This window comes from Cervus elaphus, chromosome 9 (assembly GCF_910594005.1).
Source record: "Cervus elaphus chromosome 9, mCerEla1.1, whole genome shotgun sequence".
In the NCBI taxonomy this organism is placed as follows: Eukaryota; Metazoa; Chordata; class Mammalia; order Artiodactyla; family Cervidae; genus Cervus; species Cervus elaphus.
This window is the reverse complement of record NC_057823.1, coordinates 63,106,578-63,127,884: the sequence shown is the minus strand read 5'-3', so window position 1 is coordinate 63,127,884 and position 21,307 is coordinate 63,106,578. Positions and strand designations below refer to the sequence as shown.

The 21,307-nt window shown below is 47.9% G+C and overlaps 1 protein-coding gene across 10 annotated transcripts; it reads right to left on the bottom strand.

Annotated features, from left to right (window-relative positions):
- Positions 1 to 3,505: 3,505 nt before the first annotated feature.
- Positions 3,506 to 19,825, bottom strand: MYOZ3 (myozenin 3). Of its 10 annotated transcripts, none has more exons than XM_043913305.1 (8): positions 19,487 to 19,813; positions 17,911 to 18,010; positions 17,754 to 17,815; positions 11,171 to 11,325; positions 9,983 to 10,036; positions 9,756 to 9,891; positions 9,154 to 9,316; positions 3,506 to 6,237 (listed from the first exon to the last, which is right to left on the bottom strand). In XM_043913305.1, the coding sequence occupies exons 2-8, from the start codon at positions 17,988 to 17,990 to the stop codon at positions 6,069 to 6,071; spliced, it is 819 nt and encodes a 272-aa protein (XP_043769240.1). In that variant the 5' UTR covers positions 17,991 to 18,010; positions 19,487 to 19,813; the 3' UTR covers positions 3,506 to 6,068. The 10 variants fall into 10 exon arrangements, with proteins under 10 accessions (XP_043769240.1, XP_043769241.1, XP_043769248.1 ...); XM_043913306.1 differs by lacking the exon at positions 19,487 to 19,813 and adding an exon at positions 19,158 to 19,442; XM_043913314.1 differs by lacking the exon at positions 3,506 to 6,237 and adding an exon at positions 6,244 to 6,596 and having other exon boundaries at positions 19,487 to 19,812.
- Between the last annotated feature and the right edge of the window lie 1,482 nt (positions 19,826 to 21,307).

Here is a 21,307-nt window from a genome sequence, read left to right as displayed (position 1 = left end):
TTGGGTAATATGGCCATTTCAACAATATTCTTCTAATCCAAGAGCATAGGATATCTTTCCATTTATTTGAATCTTCTTTAATGTCTTCTATTAACATTTTATTTGCTGTTGTTGTTCAGTCACTAAGTCGTGTCCCACTCTTTGTGACCACAGACCACAGCATGCAAGGCTCCCCTGTCCTTCACTATCTCACAGAATTTGCCCAAATTCATGTCCTGTGAGTCAGTGATCCTATCTAACTATCTCATCCTCTGCAGCCCCCTTTTCCTTTTGCCTTCAATCTTTCCCAGCTTCAGGGTCTTTTCCACTGAGTTGGCTCTTCGCATCAGGTGGTCAAAGTATTGGAGCTTTGGAATCAGTCCTTCCAATGAATATTCAGGGTTGATTTCCTTAGGATTGACTGGTTTGATCTCCTTGCAGACCACCGGACTCTTAAGAGTCTTCTTCCAAGTCAAAAGCAAGTCCTCAGCATATAACTCTTTCGCCTCCTTGGTCAGATTTATTCCTAAGTATTTTATTTGGTGCAATTTTAAAAGGTATTCTTTTTATATTCCCTTTCTGCTATTTCATTGTTAATATAAAGAAATGCAACTGATTTCTGTATGTTAATCTTGTATACTGCCACGTTGCTACAGCCGTGTCACCTGAACACATCAGATCTCATCTGATCTTGGAAGCTAAGCAGGATAAGACCTGGTTAGTACTTGGGTGAGAGTAATGGTGATTTAAACAGATTCTGGAGCCAGATTACCTGAGTTCAAATCCTCACTTCAGCACTCCCAGCTCGCACACTACTTAACCTCTGTCTAGTTGTCATAATGCCTTACCTCCTAACCATTCTCACTGCCTGTAGTATTTTGAGCTCCTCCCCTCTTGGAGAAGGCTCAGAAGGTATAGCCTCATGACAGCTGGACAAAGGCAGTAATGGCCCATGGGGCAAAGAGTGACTGTTGGAAAGCCAAACCAAAGGTACACGGGACCTGAAGTAAATGGAGGTGAAATCAGAGGAGTCGGGTGACCCTTCTTCCCTCACCACTAACCTGTCAAGTGTCTGGTTTAGTCAACTGGGTGGAAAGATGCCTTCTCCCGAATAGAGAATGCAGTGGCAATATCTCAGTCTTTCCTTGTTTTTTATGATCTTGATAGATTTAAATAGGACTAACTGGTCAGGTATTTTGTAGAATGTCTCTCAGTTTGTATTTGTTTAGACTGGGCTGATGAATTTGAGGGAAGTATCACAAGGTGGGGGTGCCCTTCTCATCTGTTTACATCAGGAAGTTGAATATTGCTGATGATGTTAACCTTGATCACTTGGTTAAAGTGGTGTCTTTGTGAAGTTACTATTTTTCCTTCCTATGCCCTTTGGAAGCAAGTCAGTAAGTCCAGTCTGTAATGAGTAGGAGGGGAAATAAGTTCCACCTCATGGAAGAGGTGGTACCTACGTGCATTGTTTATATGTATTATTTGTAAGTCTTTTGTAGGGAAGGAAGATCTGTCCTTTCCCCTCATGTATTTGTTTATTCAGTCACTTAATTATATCACTGAATTCACGAATATTTACTTTATTCTTTCAGTTATAATCTCCTATGGGTTGTCTTCACTCTCTTGACTGTTTCTTGATGCACAAAAGTTTTAATTTTGTGTATTCACTTTTTAAAGTGTTTCATAGTTGAAAATAATGAGTATTGTCTAATTTGATGAGGCAGAATTCTACACTTTCATTTTATTGTTCAAAATTTTTATATCCATATCCATTATTTGTCTGCTAAGCAGTCAACAGTTGAAAGAAATGTGTTAAACCTTCCACTGTGATTATGGGTTTAGTGTATTATATAAGGGTATTTATCATAATAATCCTTTTTTTTTTGCCAGAAGTCCCCTTTGTCTGATGTTAATATGGCTAGAGCACATTTCTTTGGAATAACTTCTTTAACTGGCTTATCCTTTTCTATTTATTTTACTTTTGTGTCATTTTCAGGAGTGCTGCTTTGTGAACAGCATAGAGCTAGAATTACTTTTTATCGAATTTGTGAGTTTCTGCCTTTAAACTGGTGAGTCTTATCCATGTGCATTTATATTTAAATGTATTTATACCACTCCATGTGCCTTTGGTGTTTTTTTAAACTCTTCCTGATGTCATCATTGCTCCTTAGATACTATGCTTTCTCTATGGATCTTGCCCAAAAAATGTTCTTTTATAGTTATCTCAGAGATTAATGAAAACTCTTTTCCTATTTATTTGTCTGAAAGTTAACTTTTTTTTTTTTTTTTGCTGTGGTGCACAGCTTGCAGGATCTTAGTTCCCCCACCGGGGATCAAACCCTCACCCCACTCAGTGGAAGCACAGAGTCCTAACCACTGAACCAGCAGGGAAGTCTCTGCACTCACTTCTTGAAGATGTTTTTCCATTATTGCTGTCAGGTGACCTTTTTTGTCTGGAGCCTCCAAAGTATCTTTGTGACTTTGGGATTCTGTGAGTGTTCACTGCCATGGCCCCTAAGTGTGGCTTTAGTTTATCCTTCTCATGACAGGATGAAGATTGTGTGAGTTTTTTTTTTTCCCTTTATTTTTATTAGTTGGAGGCTAATTACTTTACAATATTGTAGTGATTTTTGCCATACACTGACGTGAATCAGCCATGGAGATTGTGTGAGTTTATGTCTCTGATCAAATCCAGAGAACCCCAAGTCATTTAAAACTCCTGGAACTCTTGTTAATAATGCTGGACAATCAATCTGCCCATTAACTTTTTAATTTATTTTATTTTATTATTCATTTATTTTGGCCACACTGCACAGTTGTGGGGTCTTAGTTCCCTGACCAGGGAGGGAACCTGGGCCCTCAGCAGTGACAGCGCTGAGTCCTAACGCTGGACCGACAGGGAATTCCCATGTCCACTAACTTTTTTTTAAAAGGAGTGATTGTTTTGGTAAAATGTAACTCATGTACCAAAAAAGTGCATAAACAACAGATGCACAACTAAATTAAATATTTTAAGTGGATATCTGTGTAACAATCACATATATCTGGAAATAGAAATTGTCCAGCTTTCCCCAGAAGGGGCATTATGTCCCTTCACAATCACAAACCTTTCTTTCCTCCAAAGTCCTCATTTCATATTAAACACCTCCTTGCATCAGTAAGCGTGTTTTGTATACCTGCCTTCCTTTGCTCACAGTTCTGTTTCTAAGATGCCTCCACGTTGTATGTAACTGTAGTTCATCCATGTTCACTGCTGCCGTGTCTGCTGTCAGTTGTCCCAGTGTTTGGGTTATCCTCAGCCCCTTTCATTTCCATATCACTGTATGATTTCATTCATGTAAAGAACAAAAGCAGGCAAAAGTACAAAATTTATAGGAAGGGCATACCAGGCTCCCCAATTACATGAAAAGTTAATGGCTTGCTTTTTCAGGATCCAAATTTTACTTGTTGAATAAAGAAGCAAAATATAGAACAACAAATACTGTATGATCCCATTAAAAGAAAGACATGTCTTTGTACTTATGCATCTATATACATGTACATATTTATTCAATTATGTCTAGAATTCTAGGGGAGCCAACAATTAGCAGTGGTTACCTCTGGTGTATATATGGGAATGGGGCAGAATGCAGGAAGCAGGGAAGGGCTCCGTATGTGTATGGGAGGAGCTCTATGGGCCGACACCTTCACATTTTACTACCTCATTTATTTATTTACTTTTACAATAAACATTCCTTTTTTTTTTTTTTGTTAACAACATAAGTAAGAGTCACCTCAGAAAAAAGAAGGAATGAGGATTTACTCTGGGGTGCAGCAAGCTTCTCTTCCATACCCGCTGGCTAACATTACCCTCAGAGCACAGCAGAGCCAACCCAAGACAGTCCATATCCTCTCTTCCGTGTTTCAGACACTTTAATGGTTGGCTTTCGGTTCATAGAAACACAGCTTTAAATGGCAGCCCCCACATTCAAGACCACACATCAATTGCAAGTAAATCTAAATCAGCTGTTGGCCCCTTAAGACTGGGTGGGGCACAGCGAAACTCCTCTGGAGCAAAAGGAAGATGCAGCCATTTTCTTTCTATTTCTGGAAGCCAGCTAGATTTCCAGGGTTCACACCTGGGAACCAGCTAGATGCGTGGCCTTCTCCTCTCCCCAGGAGAGGGAGTCAGGGAGGAGGCAGAGAGAGGCAGCGGGGAAGGAATAAGTCATGTCCAAAGGGAGCCCTATGGTCATCGGAGTCTCTCCTTCAGGTTTCAGCCTTACTGACCCCCAGTGGCATTTCCATGAGCCTACTTCTCAAGGTGCATTCACTGCAGGAACATCTTATCCGGCCAAGAGCAGTAATTGCCTAAAATCTGACTGATTGCTTATTACCTGTGTGTCCATCACTATGGTCACAAAACCCCATGCAGGGACTTGTACTCTTGTCCTCATTTTACAAGTGGAGAAACAGAGGCCCACAGGTGAGAAATGACTTGCTTGAGTTCACACGGCTAGCGGTGGCACTAGAACCCACCCCATCCAGTCTGACCCCCAGCCTGCACTCTTAAGCTCTAAAGTCTAAAAGCATGACACCATGATTAGGTGATTCCAGACTGAACGGGCACGGACTTGGCCACCCAGCGGAGTGATAAGAAATATTCACTGGAATTGGACAGATCCCCCCTTTGGCTTTGTCCCCAGATGAGTCACTTCCCCTGCTTAGGCCTGGATAGCCACATCTGTAAAGCGGGACCACGTCTTTGTCTCAAGGTTGTACTGAAAATTAGAAGTGGGCTACGTAGAACACCTGCTACCAGTGCAGGCACTGAGGCACCCAATAAAAAGCAGCCACCATCAGTGCCGTCATCACCAGCACCTGCAGGCAGGCGTTCCCTTCCCTTCTCTTTCCAAGGAACCTGCGTAGAGGCCGAACTACACCTGGTGGGGACTAGAGCGAGACCTAGCCCGGGGTCTGCTCCAAATGGTGAGTGGAAGTGGGTGGAAGGGAGTCATCCTTGTAAGCACCCCACTTCGCACTTGCCCTGGAGGGCGTCGAGGGGTGCTCCTTCCTTTGACCCCATGGCTGCCTCCCTAGTCCAGGCCTTGGTCCTTGAAGGGTTCCCGGCATCCAGCCTTGCTCCTCTCCAGTCTGTGCCCCACATAGCAACCAGCTTAAGAACTTCCCCATCTCCTTAGTGCAGCCCACCCCACTCCACTCCGCCCCGCTTGAGGACTCACCACCTCCTCTGACACTGCCGTCCCCCTTCTTCACGCCAGCACCCGTGACAATTCTGCACCCTTGCACTCACCACCCACTTGCCAGAAACGCCTTCATCTCCACAACCTCCCTGTCACACCCCCTCCCTTCAGTCCTCCAAGGCCCTCCTCAAATCCTCTGGGACACCTCCCAGAATCCCCACCCCACACCCAGGGTTAGAGACCCCCTCCTCTGCTTCACATGGTTCCTCGGTTGTCAGCATGCTTTAGGGAGCATTAAGGTGATTTACTGCTTTACAAATCTGTCTCCCCTCCTCTGTCTAGGCTAGGGCCTGGGCTTATTCCCCACACCCTCTCCCTATGGCTGGCACAGCAGCTAACACACAGTTGGTGCTTAGTAAACGTTAGCAGCGTGAGTAGATAAAGACCATCTGTGTCTCAGTAAAAGGGAAAACTAATTGTCAGAGTGCTTCACAGGTAAATAGGCAGCTAGTGGGCTCCCTGTCCCTGGGGGCGACTAAGCTAGAGTACAGGAGCAGGAGAGAGTGGAGGCTGGACGTGGTCACTGGAGGCTTGGATTCCTAAAGACACAAACCAGGGACAAGTTTTCTTAGAATCAGCTCGAAGTGTGAGTTACTAATAGCGATCCTCTGCTCAGGGAATTCTGATGCTGCAAGTTTGGGCAGGTCAGAAACCTGTAGGAAAATACCCCCAGGTGATTTTGAAGTATGCCACATTGGGGACTGCTGAACTTTGTGACTTTTGAGGCCATTTGCAGTAAGGTTTCATGTGCGATGGCCCTTCGTAAACTGTGAAGTGCTGGCCACAAATCTTGGTTCCAGGTGTTATTCGAACTCTGAGATGAGGGAAGTGAAGGCGCTGGGGCTACAGCTCCTCGGACTCTGGGAGGTTGCGGACCCAGCCCTGGGCCACTCTGTTGAAGCTGGGTCTAAGGCGAAGGAGTTCCAAGCCACTGGTGAGCTCCGGGATGAAGGGGGTGCCTGCCCTCGGAAAGGTTTCCCCCACCAGGGGTCCTCCAAAGGGCACCGGGGTCCTGGGGAGAGAAGAGCGGCAGGGGAGGTGGGCTGTGTGGGGGTCGGGTGGCAGAACAGACATGGGGGTCACCGCGTGTGGCTCCCTCCTCGCCTCTCTGGGCCTCAGTTTCTCTGCTACTCAGCAAAGATTTTGTACTACCTTTAACAGGTTTCTCCAGCTCTGCCCAGTCCCAAATCTGCCCCTAGTCAGGATGGCTCATTGTTTGGAAATATTAATAAGAATGACGTTTTCAGAGTGAGAATTGGCCTGTCCTGGCAAAACTCTCGGATCCTCTTAAATAAAGTCCAGAAGGGAGAAGAATTGGAATATGGTTTTTCCTTCCTCTCGACATCTCCCCTTACAAAAATATATCACAAACTGGAGAGAAAAAGGAGAGTTAGAAAGAACATTCAGAATCAGAGAATACAGATTACAACCAAGACATGCTATTTCTCACCCATAATACTGGCAAGAATAAGTGATTTGGTAATGGGCCAAAGTTAGTGAATGGTGGAAAGATTCTTACTCATATACTGCTGGCTGGAGGGTAAACTGGTGCTGCTACCTTGCAGCGGAATTTGGCAGGATCCTTTAAACCTGAGAATGTGCAAATTCTGTCAGCCAGCAACTCTACCTGTAAGCATATGGCTTAGGAAGTGCATGCACATGTGCACAAGGAAGCAGATACGAGTAGTGATTAGTGACAAACCAGAGACACGCCATATGCCCATTGGCAGAGCAATGGATAAGATCAACATATTCATGGCAGAGTACTATATAACAGCTTTAAAGGAATGAACAGAGCTATAGATATTAAGAGATTTCAAAAGCATAATGTTGAGTGAAAAAAGCAAGGTATAGGATGAGATTCAAAATATCAAAAAAGACACATACACATGCAAACCAAACAATGCTACATCCCCGAAGGTATGTAGCTGCTTGTAGAGAATGCTCTGAGAACAGGCACCAACCTGACAACAGTGTTACTTTTGGGAAGAGACCTGGGATTGGAGGATGGGGAACAAAGGGGCCCTACTTTTATTTGTAGTTGCCTAGGGTTGGGTTTTGTTTTGTTTTTAAGATAATACAAATACATGATTTTCAAACTATTTTTTACTTTTAAGAGAACAAAGAGCATTACTCATGTAGTGTTTTCCCTGCAGCTTGGGACCATTCCTGAGCCAGGACCCAGGTTCCAGCCAGGACAGTTTCTGCCTGGACCACCCCAGCTGTGGTGGCAATAGCCTGGCCCCACAGGAGCAGGCCAGGCCGCTTCCAAGTTGAGCAGACCTCATGGTCGGGCCATGGATGCTGAGCGCAGCTTGACTGCCAACACTGCTATTCCTTCTCTCTCTACCTCCGTTGCCTCTTCTGTGCCAGGAAGAGTCTGGCTTTGAGGCTCCTTAAGAACCCCCCTTCTTTCGGTGGGAACATGCCTCAGCCCGTCATACCGTGAGATCAGTGGGGCCACGGCCTGCCCTGGCCAGCCCGGAAGCTGCCTTGCTAGCACTGATGTCTACTGAGGGTTTTAAATAGCTAGACAGGCAGGGCTGGAGGGCCCCAGGAGAAGAGGCAGCCCAGTCCTTCCTGGCAGGAAACCCCCAATCCTCTGCCAATGGCTCGTGGTTCACACGATGCCTGTTGGACCCTGTTCTTCCCATCATGGTCCTCCCATGCTCTCAGCTGTTTGAGGGTAGTCACATCCCTCCAGAGCACTCTCTTCTCAAGGCCCATCACCCCCAGCTCCTTCAACCCTTCCTTAGGGTGCCTGGTCTCCAGGCCAAGCCAGGCAGATAGTCTCCACATGTGGTCTGAGCAGGTGCCAGAAGAGCTGGGCTGTGGCCTCCTCTCTGTGGACCCTCCGGTTTCTCACTTAATGCAGCCCAAGCCAGCAGAGAATTTCTCATAAATAGCAGCAGACTAAGGAAGCCAATTGCAGTTGAAATGCATCCTCTAGCCCCATGCCTTCCTCCAGTGCCAGGCTCCTGTCCTGCCTGCTGTGATTTGTTTTCAGGCCCCTAGAGTGGAACATTAAATTTATCCCTTTCAAGTTCTCCCCTGAAAATAATAATAACCTGTAAATAGTAATAATAGAAGCTACCATTTTTTGAGAGCTTCTCACTTGCCAGAAACTTTGCCTATGGCCTCCCATGCAACCCTCACAACCATTTTATGAAGTAGGTATTGATACTATAAGAGTCTCCTTTTACAAGTGGGAATTGGAGACCCAGCGAGGTTAAACCATTCACCCAAGGTCACACAGCCAGGGGTAGAGACTGCATTAAGCCCTTGATGAAGCCCCACGCTCTAAACACTATGAGCCACTTATCTGTTGTTCTCACCTCTGGTGTCCAACATTTCACTGCCACTTCCCACAGTGGGACAGCCTCAAGGTCACTTTCTAGGCCTCTTCCAGGCCATTGATGAAAGGGAAAGGCTGAACTGGCCTAGGACTGGTGAAATCTGGGGCCCCCACCCGGGCAAGGACTCACACTTCCACATCCATCAAGGAGGTGGCACATAGCAGTGATGAAGAATAAGAAACTGAACTCTGGAGTCCAACAAACCCAGATGTGGATCCCAGCCCTGCCATTGCTTTCTTGCCGTGTGACTTTGGGCAGGTTGTTAATAATCCTCTTCTGCAGCAGAATGGGAAAAATTGTAGCATCTGCCCCACCCTGTTGTGAAGCAGGATTCAACAAGATGTGTGCCACACACAGACATTCATTCCCTGTGCATTTACTGAGCACCTACTATGTGCTAAGGCACAAGCGTTCTATTGTGTTTTAGCAGGAACTCAATAAATATACAAGGCGCTGGGGTAGAGCCTGGCATGTAGAAAGTGCTCAGGAAATGCAGCTGCTGCTGTGGTTGTGACTGGCTCCAGTGCATCCTCCTTCCAGGTCTCTCCCTGAGCAGCCCCGCCTTGTCTTACTTGTTGAAATTTCGATACTCCGCCAGGCTGGGGATGTGACTTCCGCCCTCGCCCAGGTAGTCCCGGTAGCTGATGAACTCCTGCCACGGGCAGCGGTAGCCCTTGGGGATGGCTGTGTGGTTGAACTTCTCAGGTGGGATGCCCTTCAGTGGCTCAGCATAACCTAGGGGTGGAGTATGGCACGTGGCAGGCAGGCGAGCGGGCTGCCTGGGTTCCCTTCTCCTTTGGCCCTCACACCCATCCCATGGACACTGTTTGGGGATGGGAAGGAAGGACTAGGAAAGGGAAGTCAAGGGAGGGCGTGGAATGTGATGCCAAAGTCGCTCCAGCAAAGAGGACCTTTCCCCATCCCTGGAAGTGGAGAGGATGGAGCAGGGGAATTGCAAGTTAGGGCAGAGACTCTAGTCTTGGCTCATCTCTGGCACGCTCTGTGACCTGACATGGCTGCATCTCTCTGGGTTTGTGTTGTATCTGTAGAGAGGGATGTGTGTGTGTAAGGAGATGGACTAGATACTCTCTGGGTGCTCTTTCTGCCCCATCAGGGAACACACCCATGTTCTGGTCCTCCAGCCCTGGTCCTGGGACATGGGAATGCCACTTACCTGGTGCCAGGGCGCTGGGGTTGTAGGTGCTCACCGGCCGGGAGGCCATGGACTCAGCATCCCCAGGGCCCCCATGCGAGGCTGGATAGATGTGGAGCTCAGAGCGGTAGTTCTGCCCCTCATGGCTGTTGGCAACCTGGGCACAGGAGTGAAGCTCAGAGAATCTGAGTTGCCTGGCCCCTTCCCCTGGGCTTCCCCTCCTTGGGGAGGTCTCTGTCCACACTCACCATCCCAGGTTCTGCTGTTCCAGTCCCCTTCTTCTTTGCACTTCCTGCCACGACCTGCAGGGTTGGGGGGCGGGTGGCAAGTAAACCACAGGTAGGCTCACCAGGGTTCTGCCTCCACTAAAAAAGGCAGGGAGTGGGGAGGGGCATAATCCTAGAGCCCACCTCCCAAGGATGTTGCGGGGATGAGTTCATAATGTAGAGTGCTAGACCCTGGAACAGAGACGTGCTCTTATGTATGTTAGCGGCTACTGTTGTATTGACCCTGGACTTCTGTTAACCTCCCTGAGCCTCAGTTTCCTTCTCTGTAAAGTGGGCATGATGATAACACTGTCACTCTCTGATCATTAAATGATATGACACATGCAAACTGCTTAGCTAGAGCTGTCATAGGTACACAGCAAAGGTAGATGTTTTGTCATTTTTATTATTCTGCCACATGGTGCCCTCTTGTCATCTCCTGTTTCATCCAGAAATTGAGTGGAGCCGGATGGCAGGCCCTGAGTTCATTAGAGGTACTTGAGATTGCCTGCCGCCTCTCTGAAGTCCAAGGGCAGGTCATTCGTGTTTCCTTGCTCTGCTGCTGTTTAGTCACTAAGTCATGTCTTGACTCTCTTGCGAGCCATGAACTGTAGCCCGCCAGGTTCCTCTGTCCATGCGATTTCCCAGGCAAGAATACTGGACTGGGTTGCCATTTCCCTCTACAAGGGATCTTCCTGACCCAGAGATTGAACCATCACCTACATTGGCAGGTGGGCTCTTTACCACTGAGCCACCAGGGAAGCCCCATTCTTTAGATGACTTTACCTTCTTCCAGTGGGAAGAAGAGAGAAGTGTTCTGCATTTTCCATCTTAGATCAAGCTCAAGTCTAATCTAAATCCTGCTTGCTGCACATTCAGCCCAGAGCACCTGACTGTCCTTTAGCACTTTTCATAGGAGCCAGAGTCCCTTCATTCCATGGCTCACCCTGTCCAACCCACTTTGTTTCGTGTCTGGGGAGAGATGCCTGAAGAGCTGACTCTGTTCTAAGATCACAGAGCAGGGCAGGCGTCAGTCTGATGGCAATGCCATAGTCATCCCCTGGTTGGACTCGAGGGGCTCCTGTAGGGGCCAGACATTCTCACTTGGCTCATTGTGTGGCTGATGACTGGCCCTCAGTTTCCCTGTGAGCATGGTCAGAGCTTACTCACAGCACGTGGGCTGGCTGCAAACTCAAAGGTGAATTTCTGCACGCGGCGCTGTCTCTTCTGGAAGAGGAGGGACCCCTTGTTGTTTCGCAGTGATAGCTCCTCCATCATCAAGTCCTGGGGCACGCTCAGTTTCTTGCCCAGGTCCAGCAGAGGAACTGCGGGAGAGGGCAGAGAGAGCTCTCACTGCCAAACCTGCAGGATACTCCAGCTGCTGACTCTAAGGGGACCTCTTCACAGCACTGTCCGTTATGTACAAGGATGTCAGTTTCCCCCCGTGCTTGCTGACACTGGGTGTCATTCTGTGGATTCTTTGCCCAGCCAATGGGCTGAGATGATTCCTCTGAGTGTGATTTGCCTGTGTTTGATGCTGAAATCAAGCATCATTTCAGATATTCTTTGGCCAGGTGTATTTAGTCCCTGAATCTCCTGTGCAGCTCTGTGCCCATAGTGGTGGAGGTGATGAGAAATGATCAGATTTCAGATATCTTCTGAAGGAAGGCCCTGAGGGGTTGGATGTGAGAGAGAGAGAGAGAGAGAGAGGACTGGAGGTGACGGCAAGGTTTCTGGCCTGAGCTGCTGGGAGGATGGAGCGGCCGCTCTCTGAGATGGGAAGACTGGAGGAGGAGGAGGTGTGGGGAAGACCAGGCATTCAGGTCTAGACATGTCTTCTTTTCATGTTAAGATAGCCTTTTATCATCATGTGCTGTGTGTGCATGCTAAGTTGCTCAGTAGTGTCCAGCTCTTTGCGACTGTATGGACTGTAGACTGCTAGGTTCCTCTGTCCATGGGATTCTCCAGGCAAGAATACTAGAGTGGGTTGCCATACCCTCCTCCAGGAGATCTTCCCAACGCAGGGGTTGAACCTGCATCTCTTACATCTCCTGCACTGGCAGGTGGGTTCTTTACCATTAGCGCCACCAAAACACCATATATGTACATTGAAGAGAGTTAGAAAATATAGACATAAGAGAAAAAGAAAAGAAGAACACCATTTTCTACCATCCAGAGATTACCACTCCTAACCTGTTAGTGTATATCCTTTCCTGTCTTCATGAAGTGAAATGAAGTGAAAGTCACTCAGTCGTGTCTGACTCTTTGTGACTCCATGGACTATATAGTCCATGGAATTCTCCAGGCCAGAATACTGGAGTGGGGAGCCTTTCTCTTCTCCAGGGGATCTTCCCAACCCAGGGATCGAACCCAGGTCTCCCGCATTGTGGGCGGATTCTTTACCAACTGAGCCACAAGGGAAGACCCCTGTCTTCTTAATTGACCATATATTCATGTGACTTTTTAACTAAAATGAAATCATAGCATACCTGCTTTGTAACTTGGTTTTATTCAAAGCTCTCTACCTTTTCAAGAGAATGAATTTTTGTTTTATATAAATGTAATGCCTAACCCATATTCAGACTCCCCTAATGGTTTCCAAAACTGAGAAGAAGATTTGAAGAGTCTTGTCGGCATCCCAGTGGAGATGCTGATGAGGGAGCTGGATATATGAGTCTAGTGCTTGGGGAGAAAACTGACTTGGATGTAAAAACTGGGACATTGGGAGTATACAAATGGTATTGGCTATCGTTGTTTTTTAGTGAAGAGTGTTCTGTTGATTTCTTTTCTCATAGTTAGGACCAGTCATTACAGCCATGTAGAAGGACTTCGGGGCTGATGACTGTCAGTAGTTTGGGGGCCTATCCATAGCCTTTGTTCTTTCCCCACCAGCAAAATGCACATTTCATGCTGGCCCAACAAAGGGAGACTTTTGGAAGAGAGGAGTGTCAAAATTGATGAGGACACTGGTAGGAGAGGGATACGTGGGGACAGCACAGGCAGAGTTGTTTGTCATCTCTAAAATCAGATCCACATAGGTTCATGTTCCAGCTCTCTAAATGACATCCTGAGCCTGGAGGCTGGTTGAGATCACCAAGGATATGAGGATGCATAAGAGATCTACAGACTGAGCCCCAGATGAGAAACAGCCTGAGCCTGGGGAGAAGTAGGAGGAAATCTAAAGACTGTGGTGTCCTAGAACCAAAGGATGAAAAGGTTTCAGGGACAATGAGCTGATCAACAGAGTCAAATGTTGCTGACAAGTCAAGTCAGAGGAGGGCTGAAAATTGACCATTATATTTAGTAACATGGGGCTATTATTGGTAATCTCCACAAAAGCAGTCCCTGTGGTGTACTTGGGTGTGAAAGCCTTATTGGAAAAGGTTCAAGAGAAAAGGGACTGAGGAACAGTTTAGCCATATCACAAGGAAGCAATGAGCCAAATCTAGGATGTGGGACTTGTACAGAGCATCTGGCCCAGTTTCTTCAGAGGAGTGAATGACATGGCAAAAAAAGGAGGGGGTGACGGTGATTTAGATTAAAGGAGATTTAAGAGACATAGCTACCAAATAAAAACAACGGCCCTTGAAGGTACTGTGCTAAGTGAAATAAGTCAGATAAAGACAAATGCCATATGATTTCACTCATATGCAGAATATAAAAACAAACATATAAACAAAAGCCAACATGAATGATCAAACCAAACATCAACAAACATGCATATACAGAGAACAGTAGTGGTTACTAGAAGGGAATGGGGGCCAAGAGGGAGGGGGAATGAGTAAAGGGGTCAACTGTGGTGAAAGGTAGAAACCATACTTTTGGTGGTGAGCATGCTATAGTGTATGGGCTTCCCTGGTGGCTTAGATGGTAAGGAATCTGCCTGCAGTACAGGAGACCAGAGTTTGATTCCTGGGTTGGGGCGATCCCTTGGAGAAGGGAATGGCTACCCACTTCAGTATTCTTGCCTGGAGAATTCTGTGGACAGAGGAGCCTGGTGGGCGACAGCCCACAGGGTCTCAAACAGTTGGTCGGGACTAACACTTTCACTTTTCATGTTCTAATGTGTATAGAAGTAGAAATATAATGTTGTACACATGAAACTAGATAACGTTAGAATCCAAAGTGGCTCTTATTTAGATACTGTGAACAAACTAGAAAATTGGAGAAAGTTGACTACAGGACTGATTATTAGATAGTATTAAATCAGTATTGTTCATTTTGTTCAGTGTGTTAATACCTTTACATGTAAGGAAATGTGCTTTTTATTACTTTTTGATGCATTGTGAAGTGTTTGGGGGGTGGAATGACATGTTTCTTGGGATTTATTCTGGACTCCCGGAATAAAAGGGGGACCTTGGGGGCTTGCCCTCTCTACTTTGGTGTGTGTGTGTGTAGGTTGGTTAAATAAAATGTTAAAAAGAGAGAGAGGAGGGAAGTAAAGACAGCAGCTTTGAGGAGCTGTGCTCTGAAGGACCACGGCTGGAGGCAGCTATGGAAACAAGAGGGATTTGTTTGTTTGCTTGCTTGTTTGTAAAGAGGAGAATTACTGAAGGAATGTCCTAGAGCAGGGGAGAGGGCAGGGAGGGTGTCCGGCGCCCAGCTGGAAGCGGTGGCTTCAGACAGGTGCAAGGAGAGTTCATCCAGCACACGAGGAAGGAAAACGAAGAACAGGGCCACGGATGCAAACAAGCGGACAGATGTGGAGGCGGGAGCTCACAGAAGCCTCTCTTGGTTCCTTTTCTCAGTGAAATAAGAAGCAAGGTTACTAGCTGAGAATGGATGTGGGGGAGGAGGTACTTTAGGTTTGAGAAGAGCAGCTGCTGAAATGGTCCCAGAGAACAGTAGAGTGAACGGGTCAGGGAGACGGACATGGTCACCAGTTAGCACTGAGGCCGTGCAAGTGCAGTGCTTCGTCCCATTCAGCGGAATCCTAAATGACCTTTTAAAAAAGGAGGCTGATGGTTTTTTCATTCTTTCAGCAAATGTAGAGAAAGAAACTTCTACATGTTAGAACCAGAAAGAAATCCACTATAGATTAAGGGGGGGCGGTGAGTAAATTTCTGAAGAATTGTATTCTAAGATCCCACTCATATGTTTAAAAAAATAAGTATATGCTTATGCGTGTATTGAATCTGCAAGGAGACATGCCAAATGAGCGGTGACTATTTATGGGATATACAAAAGAGGAGGGCTGGAAATTGTTTGCACTGTTTTTGTTTTTTTTTCAAACGAGACAATGCACTCTGTCTTAAACAGATGAAAGACCATTTATACCTAAATATGTAATAAAAGTCCCCTGGCATATATTCTCAAGTGCTGTTCAGATGAACTGAGCTCAATATTTAAAGACAAAAAAAAAAAGCTATAGATGAAACCTATTTTGACTAAGCAATTCTAATTCTAGGCTTTCATCCTTGGGGAGAAAAGTTGAATAAATACACCCAAGGATATACGTACAAGGATGTTTGCTGCAGTGAGGTGTCAGATTATGAAAACAGGGAATGAGTCTTACGGATGCTGCTTGGACACCCTTTATCAGTGACTAACAGCTCACAATGGCCACCTCTGCAGAGAACTGCCCCGGTGAGTAGAGGCTGCAACAGTGCCTGCTAAAGCTGAGACGATTTCTATAGGGCAATTAACTTATGCTCTGGAACCCACTTCCTTACTTTCCTCTGCCCAGTCCTGCTTTTGTCACTTCCCTTCTCCTAGGTGTGCAGTCTCAACAAGTCACTTGTTCAGGAATCCTCAGGCTCTACCCCTAACCTTAGTCAAGCCTTCATGGCCTCCTTGTCGGGGGAGGGTGTATAAATGTATATAATATCTTATATGCTGGGGGGGGAAGGGAGGGGAGGGGTGAGATAAATTACACTAAGATGGGAAGAAGTCTGTGGTATGCTGCTAAGTGAAAAAAATTTAAGATGTGGTGTGCTGCAAAGTGAAAAAAAAGATGATGAACACAGTGTATAGTATTCAGCCCACGTGTATATGCGCTTATATAAATATGTTTATATATGAACAGAAGAAGGATTTACACAAATCTGTTAACAATGGTTATCTCCAGATGGTTTCATTATGAGGAACTTTCGCTTTCAAAGTCATTCATATCTGTTTTGTCTGAATATTTTATAAAATGAATGTTTTATTTATGTAACCATGTGGTAAAGGAGCAGTTTTGGAGACAGAGAGATCTGGGGTCAAATCTCAGCTCTGCATCTACTGAGGATGTGATTTCCTGGCTTTCCTGAGTCTGTGTTTTCTCTTCTAAAAAATGGGTACAATCATATCTAATTTACAGAGCTGTTGTGAGGGTTATATATATAACAAAAAGTACAAATGCTCTTAGCACTGTATCTGAGACATTAGTAAGCACACAAGAAGGATGTTTTATTATTATTTTACAGTGGCTGTCTTTTGGTGATGAGCTCATGCACTTTTTTTCCCTTTCTACTTTTCTTTAGTTTCAAAGTTGTCCTTAATTAATACTCTAGCCATAATCAACAAAAAAAGAACGTATTTCCAGTCTGGCATAAATGATGTGCATCAACACTGGGGGGTCTGTAACCAATTAGACAAGAGAAAAGAAAATGCATTGCCTGGTTCTTCTATTTAGAGCCTCGATCTCTCACAAAGCTTACATATTTCAGCATGAAAATCACGGAATGAAAAAAAATGAAACCAACAAAAGGAGACAGGAACACACAAAACGAATTAAAAGTATGCCTCACAGATGAAGTTGTACACATGATGAAACACTTAGAACACTGAAGGAGGCAAAACTGCAGTGAAGCCCTTAGGCGGGGATTTATCAGGGCCTGGTTCACTGCGCTCCTGCATGGCAACCTTGCCGGTGCTTGTCTCAGCGGCTAATGCTCGGCCGCCTCCTTCGGTCCCCTGGATCAGAACTCCTGGGTAGGGATGTTGGGATGAGCCTCCTGACAGCCTTACCCACTTCCGTGCCCCTCTGCTTTGCCGCCAGGTTTTTCTATATTCCTTTTTCTGGATAAACAACCTGCTTCCATCTGTACCCCCCATACCCGGCCCCAGGTCCGTGGGCGCTGAGCTGGGCAACCTGGATTCTGATCGGCCCCCTGACTCCCTCAGTAATCTGTACTTTTAAGCAACAGCGCCATGTCACTATGATTCACAGTAAAGTGTGAGAGTTCTGACTTAGCTGAATTGTTTTTAAAATATATGAAATGCTCTGAAGTAGGCCAAATAAAGGCTCCAAAATTATGCCAAGAGCTCTGTAAGAGGTCTTATAAAGTTGATAAGTATGTATTTTAGGTGATTTATCCATTGGCTGAATCAGCTTTTAAGTGAAATGGTTTGACTCAGGTTGGGCAGCCTGCTCTTGCTCCCCTGCCCCACCCTCCCCTGACCCCTTGTCTCGTGCTGTGGCTGCCCAGCGAGACCCCGAGTTAAAACACGGGCAATTATGTGGGAAGCTTGGGCCGCTGGTAGGGTTCGATCGGGGACCCTCAGAGCTCAGTCTGGGGCTGAGGAATGGCTCCGGTGGGGCCGGGGCCCCGTGTCTGGCACTCGACCTCAGCTCTCGTGTGCCCCGAAATCAGGGCCAGGCCCCTCCCAATGCTTCGGGAAGCTTCCCAGCCCAGGCGGCAGATTCCACAGGCTGGCCTGGAACTCACACCTGTTTGCCCAGGCCTGGGGCCAGCAGGCTGAGTGGCTATAGCCTGGGACCAAGAAAGGATGGGATCTGAGGAATGCACAGGGGCTGGGTCAGCCTTACCTGGTTCAGTGAGGTCCCCCGTGGTAGTCATCACTGGTCCCTTCTGCTCCTTGGGGATCATCCTGTGGAGGAGACACCCCTACAGATGGGTCCAGCTGCCTCTGTTCCTCCCAGTCCTTGGTCTACCCAGCCTTAGCCCCACACAGCTGTATCTCACCCAAGTCTCAAGCAAGGGCTGTCCAGGTGGGAAACAGGAGGCTGAGGTCCACAGAGGGCAAGGGAGATGCTCAAGGTCATGCAGATCTGCCTCCAGGTTGCTAAGGAAGCACAGGCTCATCGAGGGTTTTTTCTGGGACATTAGAAGGGGAGGTGGGGGTGTCTGACTGTTGTTGTCCATTGACTCGGGTGAGCTCTATTCAGGGGCTTAAAGAGGTTGAAGGTTGAAGTCTGAGGGAGAGGAGCATGGCTGGTTAGGCTGGGGCTGCACTGGGGTCTTCAAGGTGTGCCCCTCATGTCCCCAGTATTCAGCTCTGAAGCTTGGGGGCACAGGCCGGTGCAAGGAAGCTGGGAGGGCCATCAGCCCCTTTGTAGCCATATCCTTCAGCTCACTTCCGTGGTGCTCTGCTTCTCTTCCTCCTCCACCAGCCCCCATTTGCATCTATGGCATGTCCCAGGAATCTTGGAGGTGATTTAAAATAAAATGAGGTCCAAAGCCCCAGAGAAGTCCTGCAGGCCCCAAGTCCAGAGTCCCTACCTTGCCCTCAGGAGAGAAGGCAGAGCCCTTGAGCCTCCTGACAGCCGTACGCACTTCTGTGCCCCTCTGCTTTGCTGCCAGGTTCTTCTATATTCCTTCTTTTAGAAAAGCAACCTGCCTCCATCCATTATCTCCCCTCCCATACCCATACCTGGCCCCAGGTCACTGGGTGCTGAGTTTCCAACCTGGACTCTAGTCTGTCCCCCTGACCCCCTCGGTAAGTGTGAGCAGGCGGCTCTCCAGCTCCGCGTCTCTCTGTGCCACCTAAAACTGCACGCAAACATGAGCACAACTACATGCATTTGGGGTGGGGCCCATGAGCTGGTAAAGCATGCTCCACTTTGACCACTTAGGATTCCAAGTTCCTGGATCTGTTTCTTGACAAACACTCTCCTTACAGAAATTCACAGACATCAGGAAGGACCCCTCATTTTACAGACAAGGACCCTGTTCCCTCTGTTGCTGAAAGATCTTGAAGTCTGAGCAGAGTCATAACCTACCCTCCAGCTGGAATCCTAGCCACCCCTCCCCATTTAACCCAGAGCTTAGGATCCCTCCCTTCCCAATTCAGGATCCAGGCTTCCAAGAGGCCCCACACTCCCTGCCCTTCTGCAGGGTCCTTGCTCTGCTGTGGGGGGAAGGGGCTCTGGAATTACTCCTCTCCACCGCCCACTATCCACAGCCCTCAAGCTTCCCTTGGATCCTGGTACCTGAGAGATGGAGCCACAGTGGGCAGGAGGGGGTGTCAGACCCTCAGATTAACACCTCTGTCGGGAAGCTGAGAGCAGAGTGGTCAGTGTCCGTGCAGGCGGTCAGCGAGCTGGGTGTGCCCTGCAGCCAGCTCTGGCCTCAGCTGACGAGAGTCGCCCCTGCCTTGTCGTGGCTCACAGCCTTATTTCGGGCTGCAATAGGATCCAGGGACAGATGCTAAAAGCACCAGGCCCCAGAGAAGACAGGTGCCCCGGCAGCAAGCCCTCACACACAGAAGGCCTTGCATGCACATGTACAACACACATACACATGCACACACCAAAGTCACCTGGAAATGCTGAGAGTGAGTCACCGGTCCCCTGAGCTTGCTAACGATATCCTTAGTGCCTAGAGTGGGGCCTGGTAGGAACTTGGTAGATATTTGTTGAACAAGTGATGGAATGGGTGGGTAGGTGAATGAATGATTTATCCCCCAATGTCTTTGCTTGACTTGTTCTTTCCTTTCCTTCTTTCCTGCCTTCCTTTCTTCCTTCTGCTTCCTTCTTCCCTTCTTCTCTCTCTCCCTCTACCTTCTCACATTCTCTGAGCTTCTCTCTATGGACTGAAAATAAATAAGGCAGGGCTCTGTCCTCAAGGAGCTCAGCCAGGCCCGTGTCAGCCCCGTAAACAGCCTCTGCAGCGCATCATGGGAAATGCTCCGAGAGGGCCCCAGGGGAGGGTGCCACCCGCTCAGCCTGGGGGTGGGGAAGGCCTCCCAGAGGAGGAGACATTTGAGCTGGGCCTCGAGGCATGAGTGGGAGTTCACGGGGCAGAGAGGGGCATGGGTAATTGCAGGCCGAGGCTGCGTCACATATAAGGATATTAGGGGCCAGCTAGGACTGGGGGCTGGGGTGGTGCTGAGAGATGAGGCCAGACAGGTGGGCAGGGGCTGGATCACAGCAGGCTTTTCAAAAGCAAAGTTTTAGAAAGGGCTGTTGGAGTTTAAAGCAGTGGAATGGAGCAGTTGGATGGCATTTTCCAAAGATATCTCTGGCTGCCCTAAGGAAAGTGGGTTGGCGGGAGCGAGACTGGAGGCAGGAGGATTTCACTGTGGTCAAGCGAGAGCCAGCGGGTGGCTGGACCAGGGCGGTGACAAAGGGCATGGAGAGGAGGAGAGGGGCTTGAGGGGTACGGGAAATTAGCAGGTCGTGGTGAGAGACTGGCTGCAGGAGATGAGGAAAGAGCCACTCCCACTTCTGGCTTGAGTCATTCAAGGAAAACAATGGTGGTGGGGGGCAGATACTTAGTTCAGTTTGGAATGAAATTGGTTTGAGGTGTCTGGGCACCAGGATCACCAGTAGGCATGGGGACAGTGTGCTCAGGAGAGGTTTATCTTCTGCTGAAGATAAAGATTGTGTCAGAGGTGCGTTAACCACTGCCAGGGAAAGGTGGGACGGGCGGGGATGTGCTGGGTCCAGGGACGTGATCTTCTGTACCTGTGTGCCAGATAGGTTGTCCAAGGGCATCTCTCTTAAGAAGCCTGGACTGTGCTGTGGATCACCTGAATGCAGCTTCCTGACCCTCAGAGTCCTTTGCTCTGTCCCTGTTAGAGGAAGGTGAGGGATGTCCCGAGGGCAGGCTTGGCCTCACCTGTGAGAAGAGCCATGATCCCCTTCTCTGGGCAAAGGACGCCCCATCAGAAGAGGAGCACTGCTAATGGTGTGGGTCCTGAGCTCTCTAGGGTTGCCTGGACTCTGATGTTACCTCTTGTAGGGGCTCCTCCTCCTGCCTGAAGCCCATCGTCAGGGAGCAGCCCTAGAATGCTGGGCCCTGGTGCAGCCTGGCCCTGACCACTGTAGTGACAGTGTCCTGTGGTCAGGGCCCAGGCGATACCACCTTGAGACATCCCTTCGCCCCACTCATTCCTTATACAGATAGGGATGCTAGGGCCTGGAGAAGGAGTGGGTTTACCCAGGGTCACTCAGCTAGTAGGTGATAGGACCAGAACTTCAACCCAGGGACTTCTTCTGTGGCCCAGAGTGTTATCTTTGTTCCTCATCTCTCTCAGGGTTGCTACTTTCCAAGCACCCATCCCTTGTGTATCAAACATTCTCATTCACCCCACATCCCACGGACTGTTCCATGGTTGGGGGAAAGAGAAGAGCTTTAG